Genomic DNA, 23,649 nt, shown 5'->3' on the forward strand with positions numbered 1-23,649 from the left:
TGTGCTTTTCATTGCTACTGTTTTGGGGTACATATGACTTTTTGATCAATTTTTATAGCATATTTTCTAGGTTGAGATGGTGAAAAATCTTTACTTCCGGCGGTTTTTTTTTTTTTTCGTTTTTTTTCCCGATGTTCACCTTATAGGTTAAATAATGTTTTAGTTTTATTGTATAGGTTGTTACGGACGCTGCGATACCAAATATGTATTGTTTTTATTTTATTTTGTTTGTTTTTTATATATAATTTATTTTATATACCAAAAGGGAATTGCATAGGCTAGCTTCCTCTCGTCCCGGCAAGATCAACCAGGTACCTGGGGGTCTTAGCATCCTGGGGTCACTGGCCAGACCCCAGACTGCAGAAGATACTGATAGGCACCCCTCGATCTCACTGCGGGGGGTGCCCAGAGGAAATTAAAGCTAACGGAACCCTTCAGATGTGACAATGATGTTTCACCGCCGCAAATGAAGGGTTAAAACCTCCGCTCGTTGCTCGTCTCCGAGCGGAGGTTACAGAGCAGGGTGTTAGCTATGAGATATAGATAACCCCTCCTCCCGATGCCGCCCGCGGCCGACCCAAGACCCATTTTAGATGGGTCAGTATTTTAACGTTGGCACGGCACAGAGCCCATGCCGTGCCGACGTTAATCTACAGTGGGCGGTCGGGAAGCGATTAATGGCCTGTAACTTAATTTGGAAGGGCTCGAAAAGTGAATTTTGGAAGGTCTTACCACATCACACACACACACACAATGACAGCTCAGGGTGGGGACTGAAGGATTTCCCATTGTCTATTCCATCTGTGGTTGTAATAGGCAACGTGATTTAAAGGGGTGCTTGTTAATGTTTGTTGAGCTTAAATTGGGGTTTGTGTCCATCCATTTGGGGAAGAAAGAAGGTTTCCAGGTATTTTCCCACTTTGATAGAAGTTTTTTTGAATGTGGAAAGTGTGTAGTTGTTAGGCTGTTATGTTGGGGTAAAACAGTGACTTGGGCTTGTTAGATGCCCCAGACATGCTTCCCCTGCTGTCCCAGTTACATTCCAGGGTGTTGGCATCATTTGCTGAGGTGTCATAGTGGACTTGGTGACTCTCCTGAGTCGAATGGTGGGATCCCCTGAAACAAAACATTTTCTCCCATAGACTATAATGGAATTCAATATTCGTTCAAATAGTCGAATATTGAGATGCTATTCGAAACGAATAACGAACATCGAATATTTTACTGTTCGCTCATATCTAGAAATAATCATTTTCTCCTTCATGCTTTGCTTTGGTCACAGAATGCTCCATTTGCAGCAATTCCAGCCTGGCAGACCTTTGGCATTCTAGTTGTTAAATTGCTGAAGTCATCTGGAGAAATTTCACCCCATGCTTCCAGAAGCCCCTCCCACAAGTTCGATTGGAAAGAAAGAAAACATAGTTGGATTCAAGTGCCCCCTGCTGGTTCTGGTGACAGTAACCTATCTATCTGCAGGACTGGGGTGATATGCTGGTTCTGGTGACAGTAACCTATCTATCTGCAGGGCTGGGGTGATATGCAGGTTCTGGTGACAGTAACCTATCTATCTGCAGGGCTGGGGTGATATGCTGGTTCTGGTGACACTAACCTATCTATCTGCAGGGCTGGGGTGATATGCTGGTTCTGGCGACACTAACCTATCTATCTGCAGGGCTGGGGTGATATGCTGGTTCTGGCGACACTAACCTATCTATCTGTAAGGCTGGGGTGATATGCTGGTTCTGGTGACAGTAACCTATCTATCTGCAAGGCTGGGGTGATATGCAGGTTCTGGTGACAGTAACCTATCTATCTGCAGGGCTGGGGTGATATGCTGGTTCTGGTGACACTAACCTACCTATATGCAGGGCTGAGGTGATATACTGGTCTGGTGACACTAACCTATCTATCTGCAGGGCTGGGGTGATATGCTGGTTCTGGTGACACTAACCTATATATCTGCAGGGCTGGGGTGATATGCTGGTTCTGGTGACACTAACCTATCTATCTGCAGGGCTGGGGTGATATGCAGGTTCTGGTGACACTAACCTATCTATCTGCAGGGCTGGGGTGATATACTGGTTGGGGTGACAGTAACCTATCTATCTGTAAGGCTGGGGTGATATGCTGGTTGAGGTGACAGTAACCTATCTATCTGTAAGGCTAGGTTCTGGTGACAACTCCATTTTATAAACTATTTGATAATTGTAAAAATCTGGCCACCAACTATGCCTTGAATAAAATATTGCCCCATAATTTTCAACCCAGTTAAAATACCCCCCCCCCCCTCTTCCCATAGCATAACCTCCCATGCTGTCACCTAGCCAGTGTTACAGAGGGAACAATCTTTCTAGGTACGCTTCTGTGGGACAATGCAAATGACGCGTTTGCACTTCATGCACGAGAGAGAGAGCACCATACACGGAGCCGTGCGGGGTTCTCTTACACCATTTCCAGCGGCCATGGCAGTTCCCTCTGAGGTTTGATAGTTGCCAATGATAATAAATGACAGAGACCATACAGAATATCCATCACTTTAATTGAGCGGACTATAGCAGATACATCCTTTTGTATATGGTAATGAGATTCGGAGCGTTCTTATCATTAGTTTGGACACCCAAATATTTCCAGTTCATCAGTGAATGTAGCAAAATCATCACAAAGCGCCTTATACAGTTTATTTTGGCATTCTCTCTTAGTCGGCCACCACTCGATCCAAGTGTCACCCCCCAGGAGATAGGTGTAGCTGAGGAAACAAACGGCAAACAGTCAGCGTTAGAACGACCCGCCATACTTCTTCCTAATCTCAACGACCAGACTTTTCGCTTACCCTGATTTCTCAGTGTACCAAATATTCTTGGTCGCACCGTATACAAGATAATCCTTTCCTTTTTCCAACTTCAAGTTTTCTCGACACTTAATGTGGCTGAAAAAGATCCGGGTTTTGTCTTTGGCGTCTTCATCGGTTCCTGGGTTATGTGAAATGCAAATAAAAAGAATGAGATGGGCATTGGATGAGAACTCCCCTTAACAAGGACGGAAGAGGCCTCGCGTGGGCTACAACACACGTATCTGATATTGGACGAACCACGGAGAAGGCTGGGGGAGGTGTAACATTAAAATAATCACGTTCACCTGTCCCTCAAGCTATGTTGTCCACTGCCCTATCAGTATGTCTTTGCAGAATGGGAGGAAAGCCACTCAAACACGGGGAGAACATACAGACTCCTTGCAGATGTTGTCCCTGTTGAGATTCAAACCCAGAACTCCAATTCTGCAAGATTGTATTGCTAACCACCGAGCCACCGTGTTGCCCCAATGCTGTTCTCATTGGTGGAAGTCCTGTGCCCCACGTGACTGCTGAGATCAATCGGTGGTCTTAGTAATCGTTGGAGAGGGACCGGCGACATCAATGGCATACATCATAGGCTCCTTTCCAGTGGCGCTCAATGGTTACATGGGGCAAAAGATGGTGCAAGATCAAATGAACAGCAATGTCAGACAACGGAACACCAAAGACAGGCGAGTCTGGTTTATCCAATTCTTGGGCAACCCCTATAAGACATCACCACTAGTGTTGAGCGAGTAGTATTTGATCGAATACCTCATCGGCATAGGAATGCATGTAATCGGCTGAAAACCAAGCGGTTAAACGTTTCGAATATTCCATGTGTTTAACCCCTTGGTGTTCGGCCGATTACACGCATTCCTATACCGGCGAGGTATTCGATCGAATACCACTCGCTCAACACTAATCACCACCTACCCAGTGGCATCTCTAATAGAGATGAGTGAATATACTTGATCGAATACCTTGGCCGCATAGCTCCCGGCGCCAAGGAAAGTGGGAGGGGCAGTAAAAATCGTCCTATTTTGGTATCTGCTTATGTTACCTTATTTTTCTATATATTATAGTTACAGATACATCTTAATTAACATTCAGCCTCACCTCTCTTGAAGACCTCCTTAACGTGCATTTCATACTTGTCAAAGTCCTTTCCATGATGGATTTCAAGTAGTGATACCTTGAACACTATTTAGTCAGGGAAGGTAACAAAGATTTATTATCACCTTATGGTAAATGTCACCCATTCCCAAACAAGCAACCACCCAGATAAATGTAAAGCCCATAGGTTTGAAGCATACAGCCAATGGTCCACGACCAACCCTGACTCTGAACCATACATGATTACTCTGGTTCATAGCACCAAGGGATCAGTCAACAATATCTCTCTTGATCCAACACTTAGTTCAAAGCACAAACTCTACCAGCCCTGACTTTGACCCATACATGACTACTCTGGTACATAGCACCAAGGGATCAGTCAACACTGTCTCTCTTGACCCAATAGTTCCCAGCACAAGCTCTACCAGCCCTGACTTTGACCCATACATGATATAGCACCAAGGGATCAGTCAACAATGTCTCTCTTGATCCAACACTTAGTTCCCAGCACAAACTCTACCAGCCCTGACTTTGGCTCATATATGACTACTCTCTTGCTTGATCCCTTGGTGCTGTTCAACAATGTGTCTTGACCTGACAGCTAGAGCATGACCTCAAAACCTATTCTGCCTACTCTGAGCAACTACCTGTTGTCCCACCCAGAACAAACTCTGCCAGCCCTGACCTCAGCCTATAACTGACTATTATCTTGCCTTATTACTTGGTGCTATTCACCAATGTCCCTTAACCCAATTTGGTCCAGTGTCACTACTACTGTGGACTACTACTAGAAGTAGCGACCTTGTGGTTCCTTACAGCAAAGTCCATATCCCTGTATGGGGTGAAAATTGCAATAATTGTGCCTATATAATCACCCGTAATAGGAAGGGAGGCAACTGTAAGCGAGATCACTATCTCATCACAAGAATGGTATCAGAGAAATGGATTGAAGTCAGTCAGTAACTGATTTTACACATAGGCACCAAAACACCTTGTCCTAGCCCTGTTTGATTGACTTGTTGACATATAACACCCATAACTCACCATGGTCCATTCCAGCATTACAAGCGCTTGTCAAACGATCCAGTGCACTTTTGGCCTCGTGATTCATCAAACAGTTGCCTAAAATAGAGGTAACAAGTAAAAACAATGCAAACAGTACAAAATCTTAAATAGATTTTAGAAAGCATTAAAGGGATTCTATAAGGAGTTGAGTAAACCAGAACAAAAAATTTTGGTTTCATGCTTTGCCAGTTTTTCCAAATAATAACACTGCAAAAGGAATACAACCCCCCTAAACAGGTAGAGAACCCAGATAAAACAGTCCCAGAACCCCTATATAAATACAGACCCCAAACCAGACCAACTAGAGGGCCGCCTCATTCTCGGATCATCAGCTGAGGAGGGATATTTAACATCTGTTCAGAACTTCCTGTGCTCGGTACTTACACAGTCCAGTCATATTAATGTGACCAGCGCCTACTTTTGATGTCAACGTTAAATAACCAATGGCAGAAGGCACGTGTCATCAGGCATCTGGGTGCACTCATCATTGTGGAAGGCACGATGGATCAGCACAAGCATGCATCTATCCTTGTGGACCATGTTCACCCCTACATGCGAATTGTTTTTCCTCAGGATGATGGCATCTACCAGCAGGACAATGTGACGTGTCATAAAGCTCGCAGTGTACATGCGTGGTTCGAGGAGCACCAGGATGAGTTTACCATACTCCCTTGGCCTACTAATTCTCCGGACATGAACCCAATCGAGAATCTGTTGGACCACCTCGATCGGGTTGTTCGCGCCATGGATGCTCAACCGCGTTACCTAGCGCAGCTGGCCACGGCACTGGAGTTGGCTCAATGTCCCAGTGACATCACCACAACATCCCGTCTCTTGCTGCACGTCTTGCAGCGGTCCGCTCTGCCAAAGGTGCATTTGGACAGGTGGTCACATTAATGTGACTGGACTGTGTATATGTTTCTATTCATGGTGACGGACTTTGGCTCACTTACTGAATTTCTGTTTGTTTTTTTGATTTGGCTTTGATTGCAAACTCTCGGATTGCACTTCGGTTTGGACACGACACAGTTCTGATTTGGATATTCTGCGCTCTCCTGGACTGACCTTGTTTATTTTTGCTGTGTTTCCTGGTCTGACTTTAATTTTTCATACTCGCTACTAGTCTGGTCACCTGGGAACCAATCGGGCCAAGACCATCCGGCCTTGCGGCAGGCATTGGTGAAGCCATCAGAGTAGCCTTAGACTGATTTGTGTACTGCTCTCTGTTCCTGAATTTTTGGGAATTGCTTTAGAGGCAATTCCATAACGCCTAGGGATGCATAATGAGGAGGTTAATCCTTCACCTTAGGGTTGAGCCGATCTTGAGATTTCAGGATCATTTTTAAAATCCGATTTCCAATCATTTTCCATTCGAACCAGATCCCGATCCCAATTCCGATCCTAATGCAAGTCAATGGGATTTTTTTAAAATACTCTAAGATCAGATTTAAAAAAAAAATCCTATTCACTAGACAGCATGAAGTCCAAAAATTGAACACTTTAATTTTTGGACTCCACGCTGTGTAGTGATTAAAAAAAAAATCTGCTGGCTACTTAGTCCCCTAGGTGTCCGCTTACCTGCACAGATCTGCTGCCGCAAGAAGAATGGGGACTGGCAGCGGCAGTAGATCTCTGCAGGTAAGTTGAGTGATCTTGATCGTAATTCCCGATCATTTTTAGGCGGGATCGGAACCCAATCGCAATCATGAAATTTAATCGATCGCCGATCAGGATCTGATCTTTTCCGATCCCGATCGCTCAACCCTACTTGACCTTCTTACAAACCTTTCAGAGGCCAGGCTTTCCAAAAATTCAGGCTCCAGGCCAAACCATATCCCATTTTTTATTTTTTTATGGTGGTATTACTGACATTCTAGGTTGTGAAATATACTTTACCTTCAGCACACCGACACACATTTTCCTGACAAATGCGACCAAATAATTTATCATCTTCTTCACTGTGGTAGAATTTAGTACAACGACTTTCTGTTGGAGAGAAGAGGGTCATGGGCTTTAATCTCCGTCATAAAGAGGTTTTCCCATTACAGTAAATTTCTGTTTACAAAAAGTATCAATGGCAGTTCTGGTCTAATAAGACCCGAGTACACAGTAGTAACTAGTAACAGATTTGTTTCTAGGGACTTGCTGTCTGACAACCTCATATCAAAGAATGTGGTTCTTAGGTAATGTATTCATAGCAACCAAATGGTCGGACCGGAAACCAATTCCTTACATTTACATGTATTTCTCACCATGGGTCCAGTGGTTGTGCTCAATCCATCACCAAAGAGGAGCAATGCTTGTGATTGGCTACTGCCTCCCATACCATCCATGAAAATTCTGATTCCGACCATTTAACCCTTATAATGCTGCAATCAAGGAATCTAATGCCACGTGATGGCACGCCTGTTTTTGTAAATTACATAAAGCCTCTTTAAAGGGAACTTATCCCTATTTTTTTTTATTATTATTTATTTATTTATTACAACTAGATTTTTTTCTGATAAACATTTTATTAAAATGTTTACAAAAAATTCTAACATTGGTTTACAAAATAGGTCATGACACAATTTCTTAAAGGGATTCTATCATTAAATTGCTATTTTTTTCTCACTAACATGTAGGAATAGCCTTAAGAAAGTCTATTCTTCTCCCACCTTTACATGTCTTCTCCTTGCCACCGTTCGGTAGAAATCCCGGTTTTCTTCGGTATGCAAATGAGTTCTCTTGCAGCACTGGGGGCAGGCCCCAGCGCTCAAACAGCACTGGGGGCATCCCCAATGCTGCGAGAAAAATCTCCAGTGCCGCCTCCATCTTCATCTGGAACAACCTTTCTCCGTATCTTGTTCTGGCGCTGGCTTCAAACTTCTATGCATGTGCAGTATGCTCCTGTAGTTTAACAGAGTACAGAGCATAAGCGGCCACAAAAAAATGGTCGCGGGCATGTGCCATCAGCTTTGCCCAAGGCCCGATGGCAGAGCCAACTGCGCACGCATAGAAGTTTGAAACCAGCGCCGGAAGAAGATGCGGAGAGAGGCCGCTCTAGACAAAGATAGAGGTGGCGCTGGAGATTTCTCTTGCAGCATTGGAAATGCCCCCAGTGCTGTTTGAGCGCCAGGGCCCGCCCCCAGTGCTGCGAGAGAACTCATTTGCATACCGACAAAAACTGGGATTTCTACCAAACGGCGGCGCGAGAAGACATCTAAAGCTAGGAGAAGCATAGACTTTCTTAAGGCTATTCCTACGTGTTAGTCAGAAAAAAATAGTAATTTAATGGTAGAATCCCTTTAAAGATGTAAAAATGAACCTAAAACAGCACTAAGTGCTTCCCTATGCAATATGTGAGGGGTGCCCTGGCAGATGACTGTGCATTGTCATACACCATACAATAATTTATTGAAATGCATGGGTGTGTAGCTATAAAAAAAATAAAAACCTTACAACCCCCCCCAAAAAAAACGTAAGCCTGGTTAGCTAAATGCAAAGAACATAAAACGTTGAGATAACACACAAAATAACACACCAAATTGAGCTCCAGTTTGTGCGCCCATGCTGTCTGTCCCCAAGTCTATTGGGCCATGAGACAACACAAATGGATTTTTTTTTTTGGAATACGATACAGAGAAAGTTGACTTACACTGTAGACATTGTTGCTTTTACGTTCTCAGCTGTAGAGATTTGAGCACTAGAGACTTTAGTTTCTCTTTAGCAATTTTGGAAATCTATAACGTTACCTGGTGAATAATAGTCGTAGATTGTGACCGATCCTGGTTGGATGAGTCTGACATTTAAATATTTATTCATCTTAAACTTCAGACATTCTTCTTCTCTATGAGATACCTGCAAAAGAAAAAACGGAAGCCATAGTCACTAACGTTATTATTAGAGATGAGAGAGTAGTGTTCGATCAAGTAGGTGTTTGATCGACTACTACGGTATTCGAAATACTCGTACTCGATCGAACACTACTAGCTGTTCGAAGTTTAAGGTTCGATGCAGAACCAGCGTTGATGGGCAGAATGCTATACATTGTCAATCAACGCTGGTTCTTCTCCTACCTTTAGAAGTCTTCTCTGTGCAGTGTCCCCGCGGCATCTTCCGGCTGGAATTCACTCTGCCTAGGCATCCGGCCTAGGCAGAGCCGATTGCGCATGCACGGGCATGCCCTCGCATGCGCAGTCAGCTGTGCTCAGGCATCGGACCGGGCAGAATCGACTGCGCATGTCCGCGCATGACCGCACATGCGCAGTCGGCTCTGCCTAAGCCCCGATGCCTAGGCAGAGTGAATTCCAGCTGGAAGAAGATGCGGAGAGGCTGCGCCGGGAGAAGACTTCAAGGAGAGTCCAGCCCAACCGTCACTCGTGGACTTGGTAAGTATAATTTTATCGAATTTTGCCTACCCCTGAAACGAGCATTTCCCCCCATAGACTATAATGGGGTTCGAAATCCGTTCGAACAGTCGAACAGTGTGCGGCTGTTCGAATCGGATTTCGACCTCGGACATTTTAGTGTTCGCTCATCTCTAGTTAGGCTCACACTGAGTTCGGGTTTACATTCTTTGGGTCAGGGGGAACTCGAGAAATGAAACACAGAGAAAGTGCTTACCCAAAGAAATTATAGTCTACGGGGTCCGCCAGAAGAAAAGTGCTGGATTTCGGGCGTCATACCCGAACGATCGTTGAGCACAGATGTGAGCCCAGGCCTTATTTATTGCCATCATATTGCACAGATTTTGTCCCATATAAGGCTCACGATCGACACTCCCTATCAGTATGGCTTTGGAGTGTAGGAGGAAATCTACGCATACATGGGAAAGAATACAAACTCTTTGCAGAGGTTGGTTCTCGGCCAGATTTGAACTCAGGACTCCAGCACTGCGCAATTACAGTCCTAACCACTGGGCCACAGTCACATCTACACCCAGCCATAGACACTGCTTAAAATGGATTATTCGAACATTACGTCACGGTTGAGTAACAGTCAACACAATCTGAAATAGTACGGCATGATGGCGCTATCTCAGAAAGTGATCTGGCACCGTTGGGCGCAGGTATCAGTTGTATCGGAAATATTTACGTTGTTCAGGCTTTGTATCCCTCAGTTGACTACTAAAGCAGTACGATAAGATAAGTCCAATAACATAACACACAAACTATCAGGTTATAATATAATGCACATGCACCCACCTCTGCTTGCTGTCTGAATTCTCCCTTCGATCATCTGCTGTAATATTCAATGGTATATAATCCTGTATTTCACCTCTGTATTTCACCTCTGCCTGATTACTGAACTATATCTTAGCATTTCATCCAGGCTGTATACTTTTTGCACTTCCATGTCTTCTTATCTGCACTAGTGTCAGTCTTTTGATCTTCACTGATTTTATTGCTGTTTCTGGCCAAGTGTTTACTTGGATCCACACTGCCAGTCTCCTCATGTGTCACAGTTTGTAGATTAATTAGTTAACGACTTAAATTAGTGCTAGTCTGAAGCTGTGCTTTCCTATATAAGTAGATATAGCTTATGGGGTGCATCTTATATGCGGGGGCATCTCATCTGCAGCATGCATCTTAACCAAAGTGCATCTTAACCAAAGTGCAGATTAACCAAAGTGCAGATTAACCAAAGTGCACTTATACATGGCACGAAACAGGGCATGAAACAGGCTGACCATGGCAGAACACCAGGTAAATTTCAACCTAAAATAACAAGTTTTACCACATGGTATCCTGTAGCTACACTGTCTCTTACTATCTTAGCCATTGGCTTCCTGCAGATCTCTCCTCCACCTCCACCACACGCCATCCATATCAGTCCCTCTCTTCTTCCTTCTCCCATGTACAGCTCTCACACACTTTTCACACTCTGTAATCATCCCTTTACTTCTTTTAGCAGTGACATCAAACATAAGCGCCCACATAAATCCCTGAACCACCTTCTGTCTCTGTCCATTCTGCTCCTCCTAGCTGCTGGGGACATCTCTCCTAACCCCGGCCCTCCTTCCTTTACTAACTCTTCTCCCTGCACACATAGAAGGCCTACAAACCTCATCAATATTTACCGTGTTCCTTCCCCTCATCTCTCCCCTGTCTCTTTTAACTGCTCTCTCTGGAACGCCCGCTCAGTGTGTAACAAACTAGAATACATTAATGACTTATTCCTTAGTAAATCCCTCAGCCTGCTCGCCCTTACTGAAACTTGGATCCAGCAGGCAGATGCGGCCTCCCCTGCTGCTCTGTGTCATGGTGGCCTACAATTCTCACATACCTCTAGGCCTGACAACAGGCAGGGTGGTGGGGTAGGCTTACGTCTGTCACCGCAGTGCATTTTTCAGTCCATTCCCCCGGTCCCCTCACTCACATTCTCCTCATTTGAAGTCCATGCTATCAGACTTTTCCGCCCACTCTCCTTACGTGTAGCTGTGATCTACCGCCCACCTGGCTCACCCTAACAATTTTTGGACCACTTTGCTTCTTGGCTTCCCCACTTTTTATCCAGTGACATTCCTACCCTCATCATGGGTGACTTTAACATCCCTATTGCCCCCCCTCACTCCCCGGCTGCCTCACAGTTTCTCTCATTAACCACTTCTCTTGGTCTCTCACAATGTGCTTCTTCCGCCACACATATAGACGGTAACACGATTGATCTAGTCTTCCATCGACTCCTCACAGTCTCTAAATTTTCTAACTCTTCTCTGCCGCTTTCTGACCACAACCTTCTATCTCTCACCATCAGTGCTCTCTCCCCTTCACAAGACGCCCCTACCCATCACACATATAGGAACTTGTGTGCTATTGACACCCAGCACCTCTCAGATACTCTACAGTCCTCCCTGTCCCCCATCTCTTCAATCTCCTGTCCCAATCTGGCCACCAGTCACTATAATGAAACCCTCAAAAATGCATTGGATGAGGTTGCTCCCCCCTCCACTCGTAAAGTCCCACATAGGAGGCAGCAGCCCTGGCACACGCCACAGACACGATTTCTTCAGCGCTGCTCTAGGTGTGCCGAACGTCTCTGGAGAAAATCACGCTCACCTGCAGATTTCCTCCACTTCAAGTTTATGCTTAAAACATATAGCTCTGCCCTTTACCTCGCCAAACAAGACTATTTCACCGCCCTCATCTCTTCTCTCTCCAGCAACCCTAAAAGGCTTTTTGAAACCTTTCACTCCTTACTCACACCCAAGGTGCAGACGCCATTCACAGACCTTAGTGCTGATGACCTGGCCATGTACTTCCATGATAAAATTGATAAGATCCGTCAGGAAATTACTGCCCAAGCCCCAGGTGGCATTGACTCCCACACCTACGATAGTACTGATCCCCTCACCAGCCGCACTTCAGACTGTCCATTCTCATCTTTTGAACCTGTCACAGAAGAGGAAGTCTCCCAGCTACTTTCTTCATCTCGCCCCACAACCTGCAGTAGTGACCCCTTCCCCTCACACCTTCTCCAATCTCTGTCCCCTGCTGTCACTACTTACCTTACTAAAATATTTAACCTCTCTCTCTCTTCTAGAATCTTCCCATCCTCCTTCAAGCATGCTGTTATAACCCCGCTACTGAAAAAACCCTCCCTGGACCCATCCTGTGCTGCTAACTATCGACCCGTCTCTAACCTCCCCTTCATCTCTAAACTTTTGGAACGCCTGGTTTATTCTCGGTTAATCCGTTATCTCTCTGCTAACTCTCTGCTTGACCCCTTACAATCTGGTTTCCGCGCTCTGCACTCTACTGAAACAGCTCTCACAAAAGTCTCTAATGATCTACTAAAGGCTAAATCCAATGGTGACTTCTCTCTTCTTATTCTTTTGGACCTCTCTGCAGCTTTTGACACTTTTGACCATCAACTTCTCCTCACTATGCTCCGCTCAGTCGGCCTCAATGACACTGCGCTCTCCTGGTTCTCCTCTTATCTCTCAGACCGCACTTTCAGTGTATCATTCGCGGGCTCTGTTTCCTCCCCTCTTTCCCTTGCTGTTGGGGTTCCTCAGGGCTCGGTCCTCGGCCCCCTGCTCTTTTCTCTCTACACAGCCCCCATTGGACAAACCATCGCCAGATTTGGCTTCAGGTACCATCTTTATGCTGATGACACCCAATTATACACATCTTCCCGTGACATCACCCCTGCACTCATACAGAACACCAGCAACTGTCTCTCTGCTGTCTCTAATATCATGTCCTCGCTCTATCTGAAACTAAATCTCTCTAAGACTGAACTACTACTGTTTCCACCATCTAACAGATCTGTCCCTGATATATCCATTGCAGTCTCAGGCCTTACTATAACTCCTAGGCAGCATGCCCGCTGCCTCGGGGTCATATTTGACGCAGACCTTTCCTTCACCCCTCATATTGAATCACTCGCACGTTCATGTCACCTCCACCTCAAAAACATCTCCAGAATACGCCCTTTCCTTACCAGAGATACACTAAAGACACTTATTGTCTCTCTGATTCATTCTCGCCTTGACTACTGTAATTCCTTACTAATCGGTCTTCCCCTCACTAAACTCTCCCCTCTACAATCTATTCTGAATGCAGCGGCCAGGCTCATCTATCAGGCTAGACGCTACAGCGATGCCTCTGGTCTGTGCCAGTCACTACATTGGCTGCCTATTCATTATAGAATAAAATATAAAGTTATTACTCTCATCCACAAGGCTCTCCATAATGCCGCACCTCCCTACATTTCTTCCCTCATCTCTGTCTACCGCCCAACCCGTGTTCTCCGCTCACTCAATGATCTAACACTTACATCCTCTATTATCAGAACCTCCCACGCTCGTATACAAGACTTCTCCCGAGCTGCACCACTTCTCTGGAATGCTCTACCCCGGACAATCAGATTAACTCCCAACTTCTACAGTTTCAAACGCAAACTAAAGATGCATCTTTTCAGACAAGCCTATCACAATTCCTAATGCACAAAATTGTCTGAACACTGTATAAGCAATGCCGCCCCTGCTACCTCTTGTGTCACCCCCTCTACCTCATAGATTGTAAGCTCTTGTGAGCAGGGCCCTCAGTCCCATTGTGTGAAATGACGTTCTTTGTTATGTATGTCTGTATCTGAACCCTATAAATTGTACAGTGCTGCGGAATATGTTGGCGCTATATAAATAAAATGTATTATTATTATTATATTATATTATGCACATGATAGAACGGGCGTCTCACCTTATTCAGGTAGATGATAAGAGTCCCTTTATCGAATGCCCCCTTGTTTATCTCAAAGTAGTTGATGTACTTGTCCACGCCATTCCTGAGCTGGAGAAGATAACGTTCAGGTTAAGATAACAGACATGTAACCGCCTTCCATTTGAACTGGCTGCAAGTGTGATTTAGTTATTGCCACCACCTGTTAGGTGCTTCAGGTAAGTAACAGGTGCTGTTAATTACACAAATTAGAGAAGCATCACATGATTTTTCAAACAGTGCCAATACTTTTGTCCACCCCCTTTTTTATGTTTGGTGTTGAATTATATCCAATTTGGCTTTTTGACACTTCTTTTTGTGGTTTTCCATTGAAGACAAATTAAATGAAGATAATAATACCAAAGAATTTGTGATTGCAATCATTTTCTGGAAGAAACTGACTATTATCTGACAGAATTACAGGGGTGCCAATACTTTTGGCCAACACTGTATAAACCTTCTTTAAAAAATGTTGCAAGAAGATCTGCTATGCCCCATACTCCCTATACCTTTCATTGACCTTCTTTACTCACCTTATTTAGGTCTTTTTCATCTGGGGAGAATCCAGTCATCATGGAAACATCAATGATGGACATGGTGGCATCTACAGGTTTGCGGTGTCTAAAGAAAACATTTGTTAGTTCACGGTTTGGACATAAAGTCAGTTTCATATTGTCATTTTGTAGTCGATATAGGCAAATTTTTTAAATTGTATATGTGTTCTATATATATATATATATATATATATATATATATATATATATATATATATATATATCCTATCCTACTAATATCAATGTGGACGTTTGTAGGTTTGGATTTTTGTTACTCAATCACGCAAGAACGGCTGAATAGATTTGGATGAGATTTGGCACACAGATAGATTGTAACCTCGATTAAAACATAGACTACTTTTTATCCCGGTAAATGACATGGCTTCATGGCTGTTCACATACTATAATTTATGCTCACATACTATATTACACTGAACTTGTTGCCAGGAGAATCAGCTAATCTGCAGCTCGCTGATAATGCAAAGTCTGTTATCTCTCTATGTAAACACACAGATAGGGAGGAGATAGGGAGGAGGGGAGAAACAAATACAGAAAGTCAGAAGCAGACGTCGCGGGCAGAGGCTAGTGTATATATCTCTATCTATCTATCTATCTATCTATCTATCTATCTATCTATCTATCTATCTATCTATCCATCTATCTATCTAGCTATCTACACTCACCGGCCACTTTATTAGGTACACCTGTCCAACTGCTCGTTAACACTTAATTTCTAATCAGCCAATCACATGGCGGCAACTCAGTGCATTTAGGCATGTAGACATGGTCAAAACAATCTCCTGCAGTTCAAACCGAGCATCAGTATGGGGAAGAAAGGTGATTTGAGTGCCTTTGAACGTGGCATGGTTGTTGATGCCAGAAGGGCTGGTCTGAGTATTTCAGAAACGGCTGATCTACTGGGATTTTCACGCACAACCATCTCTAGGGTTTACAGAGAATGGTCCGAAAAAGAAAAAAACATCCAGTGAGCGGCAGTTCTGTGGGCGGAAATGCGTTGTTGATGCCAGAGGTCAGAGGAGAATGGCCAGACTGGTTCGAGCTGATAGAAAGGCAACAGTGACTCAAATAGCCACCCGTTACAACCAAGGTAGCCAGAAGAGCATCTCTGAACGCCGCACAGTACGTCCAACTTTGAGGCTACAGATGGGCTACAGCAGCAGAAGACCACACCGGGTGCCACTCCTTTCAGCTAAGAACAGGAAACTGAGGCTACAATTTGCACAAGCTCATCGAAATTGGACAATTGAAGATTGGAAAAACGTTGCCTGGTCTGATGAGTCTCGATTTCTGCTGCGACATTCGGATGGTAGGGTCAGAATTTGGCGTCAACAACATGAAAGCATGGATCCATCCTGCCTTGTATCAACGGTTCAGGCTGGTGGTGGTGGTGTCATGGTGTGGGGAATATTTTCTTGGCACTCTTTGGGCCCCTTGGTACCAATTGAGCATCGTTGCAACGCCAAAGCCTACCTGAGTATTGTTGCTGACCATGTCCATCCCTTTATGACCACAATGTACCCAACATGTGATGGCTACTTTCAGCAGGATAATGCGCCATGTCATAAAGCTGGAATCATCTCAGACTGGTTTCTTGAACATGACAATGAGTTCACTGTACTCCAATGGCCTCCACAGTCACCAGATCTCAATCCAATAGAGGAGCATCTTTGGGATGTGGTGGAACGGGAGATTCGCATCATGGATGTGCAGCCGACAAATCTGCGGCAACTGTGTGATGCCATCATGTCAATATGGACCAAAATCTCTGAGGAATGCTTCCAGCACCTTGTTGAATCTATGCCACGAAGAATTGAGGCAGTTCTGAAGGCAAAAGGGGGTCCAACCCGTTACTAGCATGGTGTACCTAATAAAGTGGCCGGTGAGTGTATATGATAGAATACAACAATGCAACATACAATGACAAGCCTAGCAGCCTTCAATAGGTTTCCGACTGTCACAGTGATAGATCGCTAGGCCTGGATCACACTCTCGAAGCTGGTGATCCACAGAAAAATGTCGGCACCCATGTAGTAGGCTGTAATGAAAAAGCGCTGTGTGTGGGAAAAACCGTGGTGACAACGTATGGCAGTTTTTCCCCACAGTATTCCATTCACTAGAATCCCATCCATTTTGTAGAGACTATAAAACTTAGGCCACGTAATGCCCTGGCCTTAGAAGGAGGAGTGTTGAGCCCGTTGCACTTCCCACAACTGTGTAGTGCACATGTTGTTAAATTTGGTGCATGCGTAGAGGCACCAAAATTTTGGCAAATTTTGGTACTCGAAATTGTCATGTTGGAAACTATTTTGACTTTTGTTCGTAGGACAAAAAACAAGTCCCACATTGCGGAAACGCAGCTGTTTTTGTTGCAAATTTTATTGCGTATTTTTGAGCCCAAGTCAAGAATGTCTACGAAAGGAACAGGAAATATATAGGAAGTTCTTATAGATTCTGCTCAATCCACTCCTGGCTTTGGTTCAAAAAAGCGCAACAAAATCTGCAACCAAGAGAGCTGTGTTTCCTCAACGTGGCCGTTTAGCCAAAAAGAGATAAAAACTGAAAAAAAGTCTAAAGACAAACCTGAAGCAGATGTTTAAAGAGATTGTCTGCAAAGAACCATCATTGGCTGTTAGGAGATAAAAGATGATATTATATAACGAGTATCATATTTTATTACCATAAAGAACGACAAATTACAACATTAACCCTTTAAGTGACACAGACGTTTCTCATGTTTGGCATTTCAATTTTTTCCCCTGGATTCCAAAAACAACAACTTGCTCATTTTTACATTTATGTAGCCATACGAGGGCTTGATTTTTGCAGGACAAGTTGCACTTCAACATGGTACCATTCATTTAATATTCTGTACAAACTACTGGGAAGTGGGAAAAAAAATAAGAATGAGGTGGGATTGAACAAAAAAAAACAAAACAAAAAAAACGCAACACAATATGCCATTTTCTTACAGGTTTTGTTCCTTTACCACTCTGTATTTCAGCTTTAGAGGGGTTTTGCCATCTCAAGGATCCTATCTATACTGGTAGTATAAATATATTGCTTTAGAAATGCTGCTTTGTTTGCCTGCTATGTGAACTTATTCCTCCCATTGTTTACACAGCGTTGCTATAACCACGGACCTGGGAGATAGGACAAGTGATGTCACTCACTAAATTGTTTCAAGTAACTTTTTCTCCTTCTTTGAATCACTGTAACTGTAATTTTTTATTTTATGGAGCTGTGTAAGGTGTCTCTTTTTTTGTAGGATAATATTCAGTTTTTATTGATACCATGTTGGGGACTGTATGCTGTTTAGATCACTGTCAATTTTTTTTTAGGGTGCATTCACACGGAGTAAAGTGGCGCTGATTCTGCCATGATAACATTGAAATCAATGGGAGGCTTTTTAACACTTTGATTTCAATGTGTTCCGCGTAGAAGACGGAACCCATTGAACTCAATGGGAGTCTTTTTATCAGTGCTCATTCTGTCGCAAGTTATCGAGGCAGAATCAGCACCACTTTACCCTCAGGATGCAAAATCGGCAATTCAGCCATCTTGTCTTGTTTTTTTTTCCTGCTACAGTGTTTACGTCATTACTGATTGGCCACCATGAGTTTCAAAAATTTGGACCAAATTTGCTCTGGGGCCTATAAAACACTACCTATGCCACTGCTTAAACTGTTATCCCCATGACTATCATTAGGGATATGTTTCACACTCACAAGAAAATTCATTAGCCACAGTGACCGATAGATCGTAGTTCTTGCATTCGCTTTCGGCTTCCGTCGCAAGCTCATAGTAAACGGCCATGACCTAGACAAGGGATGAGAATAGACATTCAAGTGAAACTGTGGTCACCGGGGATTACATAAAATTGCAATTTTCTAAAAAAAAAAAAAAAAATTGCCACGTTTGTCCTCAGGTAACACCATAACCAACCAGGTACAAACATACTGGTGGCCATTCAGGCTACCTTTCATTATCATGTGCCGATATTATTGTAATATAGAGGAGAGAGGGAGACGTCCATCTTGATCCCCATATTATATGGCTCTCTAGTGTGGTTTTGAGTTTTTTGTTCTATTGCATGATGATGCATTGGTGTGTGGTTTTTTACGGGAGACGACAAGAGTATAGCGAGTCTAGCGAGCCAGTCTTGATACATGATAGTAGATATCATTGGCTATGTACTACGTGTGAATACCATAAGCAACAAGTATTCTCATTTGATTAGATTTATCTTCATATCATGATCCCGAGGGATGAAAGAAAGTAAAATACACTGCAGTAAGATCCTATTGAATACATTTTAAAGCATGGCTCAAGGTTACAGTCTTACCGTTAATGAAGCTTGTCCACGCCCAGTGGCCTTGACCAGAAAATCCTTGTTTAATTTGGTCTGTAAAGAAACCATACAGTAACATCAAAAGTATAACTTTAAAGCACCACTCCAAGGGAATGATGTAGTAATCTGTTCGGTGCATAATGGGTTAAACATAATTTTATTTCTTGGTAAATGGTGATCAATTAAATTAGATCCCTGTTATATTCTTGTTCAAGGGTCCTTGTCTGCAGCCAGCACTAGGTTATGTTAATGTTACACCATATATAGTTTTTTTTATTTAGAATCGATGCCTTAAAGGCACTATTCCCATTAGATGAAATACATAAAGACACGTCTCAGAGTTGTCACTTCTCTATTGTAAATTGCACAATGTTTGTTGATGGAGTATGTAGGAATGGGAAGCCAAGGCTGGGGAGGTGTGGTGGGGTTGAAGTAGACAGACAAATGCAGCTGTTATGGGACCATGGAGGCCTGGCGGGCACCCCATAGACTATAAAAAGTACAATTTTTTCTTAACCAGGCATTTAAAGGTAATGGCTCACCAGGAAATTACCAATTTTTAAATCAAGTTTTATGTTAACATATTTTTGAGAATTATTGGTGAGTTTTTAAAAATTTTTCCATGATATTTTTTATATTAAAAAATAAATAAATAAAAAAATTCCTTTGTCCGCTAGACCATGTACTAGGCTGAGACTTTGTGTTTTCTGTAGCAGATTTCTTATAGAACTGATGATCACAGCTATTGTCTATATGTAGATAAGACACAGAGGCCACCAGTCACAATAGGTGGTGTCACTTTTCATCGACTCACCCTCTCTGCACAATGACTTCAGCTCAGGTCAGGGCGGGTTCAAATCTGCGCCCGGTCTCCACTTTGTGGGTTTCCATCTTCTGCCCAAGAAACTGGACAGGAGACGGAAACCAGCAGTCAGTGACCACCCGTGAGTGTCTTCTGGTCTCTTCGGCGAGTCCTGCATGTCCGACTTTGTGTCCAGTTCTGGTGTCCACCAGAAGACGCTCACGGTGGACACTTTGTAAACCCCATTCAAATGAATGGGTTTGAAAACTGACTGCTGATTTCTGTCTCCTGTCCAGTTTCTCGGGCAGAAGACGGAAACCTGCAAAGCGGAGACCGGGCGCAGGTGTGAACCCGCCCTCATAGAGCATGCCTAGAAAACTCCCCCATAAAAGTCAATAGGTTCTGCTATAGAATATTGTGTCTATGGCCCATGGTTCGTCATCTGGAACCTAGAAGTTACAAATTACTTTAGGCTTAGTGGCAAGAATTGGGATTGCAAGATTTTTAAGATTTTTTTTAGATGGAAAAATTAAAAACATCACCAAAGGGTCTTAAAAATAAAAGTTTATCATAAAAATGTGAAAAAAAAATCGAGCATTTCCTGATAACACATTCCCTTTACCACTATAACATAGATACTGTAGACATGCGACATATTCCCACCTCTTCAGAGCGAGCCTGAAGCGCATTCTCTATATTGATACGGTGCGTTGTGGTTCCTGCTCTATCTGGCAACTTGAAGGAGACGTCCATATTCAGCTTCCTCTGAGTGGATTTGGCCAATTGATATTGGGCCAGTGCTTGATACAGCATGATTGTAGTCTAGAAAAAAGTAGGTCAATAAAAATTGAGAAAAAGACAAGCATAGAGCTAATGGCGTAGAATAATGAAGAAATGGATTAGCCTATAAGTCTACTGGAAGGCTACCAGACATAAAGAAAAAGGTGAGCAATGGTGAGATGCCACGTTGGTTATTTGGAACGATGAGAGTAGTTTAGAATGGGTTGACTAAGATTAGAGATACACATGGGTGAACCAGTTCATAGCCAACTGGGTTTGTTACAAATTTCCCAACAATTTTGGGTTTTGACTAATCCCAAGAACCTGTGGCAGCATGCTGCTGAGACCTGTGGCAGCATGTTGTTTTTTCACTTTTTCTAGTCTTTTTGCACTTGTCTATGTAACCAGCGCTCTGTCTGGATGGTCACTCCGACCTATTTTTAATCTGATGGAATAAAAGTTATTTTATACGTACCTCAGTGTTGCGGACCCGCATCTTTTTTGTATGTCATTGGAAACACTGCTCCGTGGAGTCGGGAGGAAGGGTCGTGCACCTAGGTAACGCTATATGGACTTAACGGACATTTCTTCTGAAGGGTGAGTTTACCTTGACAATTTTTTGTTTTGAATTGCATAATCCCAAGAACCTCTATTATACTTTGGGGTCTCTGAACGCCTCTCCTGGGCTACCTTATGGCCCTTTTTGGTCATCTTCTGGCTTCTTTCAGACTCCTGGATCTGGGTGATGTGCTACAGGTCTCAACGGTCATATGGGACACACCATTTCACTCAAGTGCCATCATTTTGTCACAGCCCCCTTAACCACTGAGGCTTAACTCCAGGCTTCACCAGTCCCCTACGACCCATAACATCACCCAAGAAGGGTGTCCTGATGTGGTGGCAGCAATCCAGTATAAAATATCATGTTTTACACAAGTCTTCTTCCACAAGGAGTCTATCCCCCTTTACTCTTTACCTAAAAATTCTGGAGTCTTCTCCTCTTCATTTAGGTATTGTGAGAGGTGGACAGGCTGCAGTCCTGGTATATCTCCCCCAGATTTCTAACCTATGTGTGGTCCAGGGCAGGTCTTAGATAGGTCTCAGCCCCAGGTGTGTGTCCTGGGCTTGTTACTGGGCCATAGATGTCTGTAGAGCCTTCACTTCAGGGCAGATCCTGGGAGGAGAGGAAGTGTCTGGATCTGTCCTGATACTGTCTGTGTTTTTTGTTAATTTGTGTGGCTGGTATTAAGCCCCACATACAATTAGTACATATTGTCTAGTTAAGCTCTCAGACGAGCAGGGTTTTGTTTCATTGCCTGAAGTTAAGGCTGTATTTTATTTTGCTCACTTTGTGCCTGACGTAAAGGTTTATTTATTTTGCTACTTTTTCCGAAATAAACCTGTTTTGCTACAGGTTCCCTATTTCTGACTGGTTGGGTCGGCACCATTGTTGCTACCGAGCTATCTTCCCCACAGTATAAAGAGATCCAAGAATATAATGACAGCACTTCTGGTTCAAACCGAACAAGTTCAGTCTGAAACAAAATAGGGAGGCAAACTTTGTGAACTGAATTTCATGAGGATTTGCATTGAGATTGGTACATGAGCTGTTTTTCTGTAATCTGTGCACTTGAAATCTACAGCTATACCAGAGCAGACAAAACCCATGTCCCCTGGAATAATTGTTCTGATAAATAAAAAGGATTTTTTTTTTTTTAGTTCTGGACTCCCCCTTTAAGCCTGCATGACTTACTTGTGTTGATGCATATGTTTCACCATAGTATCGCTGCTCTATAAGCCAACGAACCACTGGATCAATGGCATCATCTGCTTCCAGTTTCAAAAGAGTAAGGAGGGCATAAGACGTGGCCTCTATAGAGACCATCTTGGATCCACCTTGTTCATTCCAGGAAACATGATCTAGGCAAATCAGAAACAATGGTAGGAAATATTGTTGAGTATAAATCGGAAAAATAATTTAAATACGTGGTGAGACTAAACGGCAAAGTCTGATAATCTGTCCTCTCTCCTGTGTGGTGTAGTATACAGAGGACCTCTCTAGAGATGTATTCGTTCACAATCGAATACAAGGCCGCATACGCAGTAAAAATTTGTATCCCCTCCCACCTTCCCTGGCGCGTTTTTTGCACCAATAACTGTGCAGGGGAGGTGGGACAGGAACTACGACAACGGAGGCATTGAAAAAAATTGAAAAAACCCATTGGCTGCTGAAAATATGTGACATCCCATCCTATTTGTGTCATTTCAGTTTTGGAGTGATATGGAGAGTGTGGTGTCAGACTGTCAGTGCGATACAGGGCTTTGGTTAGGCAGGCATTGTCAATAATAACAGCTCTTTTCAGTGCTCTTTTCAATAATAGCTAGCTAGCTAGAAAATCATGCAGTGTAGCAGCAGGGGAGGGACGTGCATACCCAGCTGTATATCCACCCCACAGTCCAGCTACTGTAGAGGGGCTGCCAGCATTGCCTCTCGTCAGTAGCAGCAGAAGATGTGGACGTGCATACCCAGCTGGGTGTCTAGTCCACAGTCCAGATACTGGAGAGGGGATGCCACGAAAGTCCTTCGTCAGTATGAGCAGGGGACGTGGGCTAGGATGTGGATACCGAGCTGTATATCCACTCCACAGTCCAGGTACTGGAGAGGGGCTGCCAGCAGCAGCAGGGGACATGGGTGAGGACGTGGATATTCAGCTGGGTATCCACTCCACAGCCCATGTACTGGAGAGAAGCCGCCAGCACCCAATTTACTCTTCCTCCTCATACTCCTCCTACAATCCCAGCCCCTAATTCTGCATGTGAAATTATAAATTATATATAAAAAAATATATTTACATTATCTTGCAACTCAATTTTTTAGGGGTCACCCCAAGGGCCAAAAAATGAAACACTGCTACTGCATGGCTCTACTC

General features: G+C 43.6%; 1 protein-coding gene across 1 annotated transcript in view; it reads right to left on the reverse strand.

Moving 5' to 3' along the window:
• Positions 1-2,604: 2,604 nt before the first annotated feature.
• Positions 2,605-23,649, reverse strand: part of LOC142204432 (A.superbus venom factor 1-like) — a 59,701-nt gene continuing 38,656 nt past the window's right edge. The window contains exons 31-43 of the mRNA XM_075275744.1: positions 22,473-22,639; positions 20,603-20,761; positions 19,132-19,191; positions 18,515-18,605; positions 17,370-17,415; positions 14,748-14,835; positions 14,197-14,286; positions 8,746-8,851; positions 6,908-6,997; positions 4,991-5,068; positions 3,950-4,033; positions 2,831-2,969; positions 2,605-2,746 (exon numbers count right to left, since the gene is read on the reverse strand). Coding sequence (XP_075131845.1) covers positions 2,605-2,746; positions 2,831-2,969; positions 3,950-4,033; positions 4,991-5,068; positions 6,908-6,997; positions 8,746-8,851; positions 14,197-14,286; positions 14,748-14,835; positions 17,370-17,415; positions 18,515-18,605; positions 19,132-19,191; positions 20,603-20,761; positions 22,473-22,639 — 1,340 coding nt within the window. The remainder of the gene's footprint in view (positions 2,747-2,830; positions 2,970-3,949; positions 4,034-4,990; positions 5,069-6,907; positions 6,998-8,745; positions 8,852-14,196; positions 14,287-14,747; positions 14,836-17,369; positions 17,416-18,514; positions 18,606-19,131; positions 19,192-20,602; positions 20,762-22,472; positions 22,640-23,649) is intronic.

The sequence above is a fragment of the Leptodactylus fuscus genome, chromosome 5 (assembly GCF_031893055.1).
Source record: "Leptodactylus fuscus isolate aLepFus1 chromosome 5, aLepFus1.hap2, whole genome shotgun sequence".
NCBI classification, from domain to species: Eukaryota; Metazoa; Chordata; class Amphibia; order Anura; family Leptodactylidae; genus Leptodactylus; species Leptodactylus fuscus.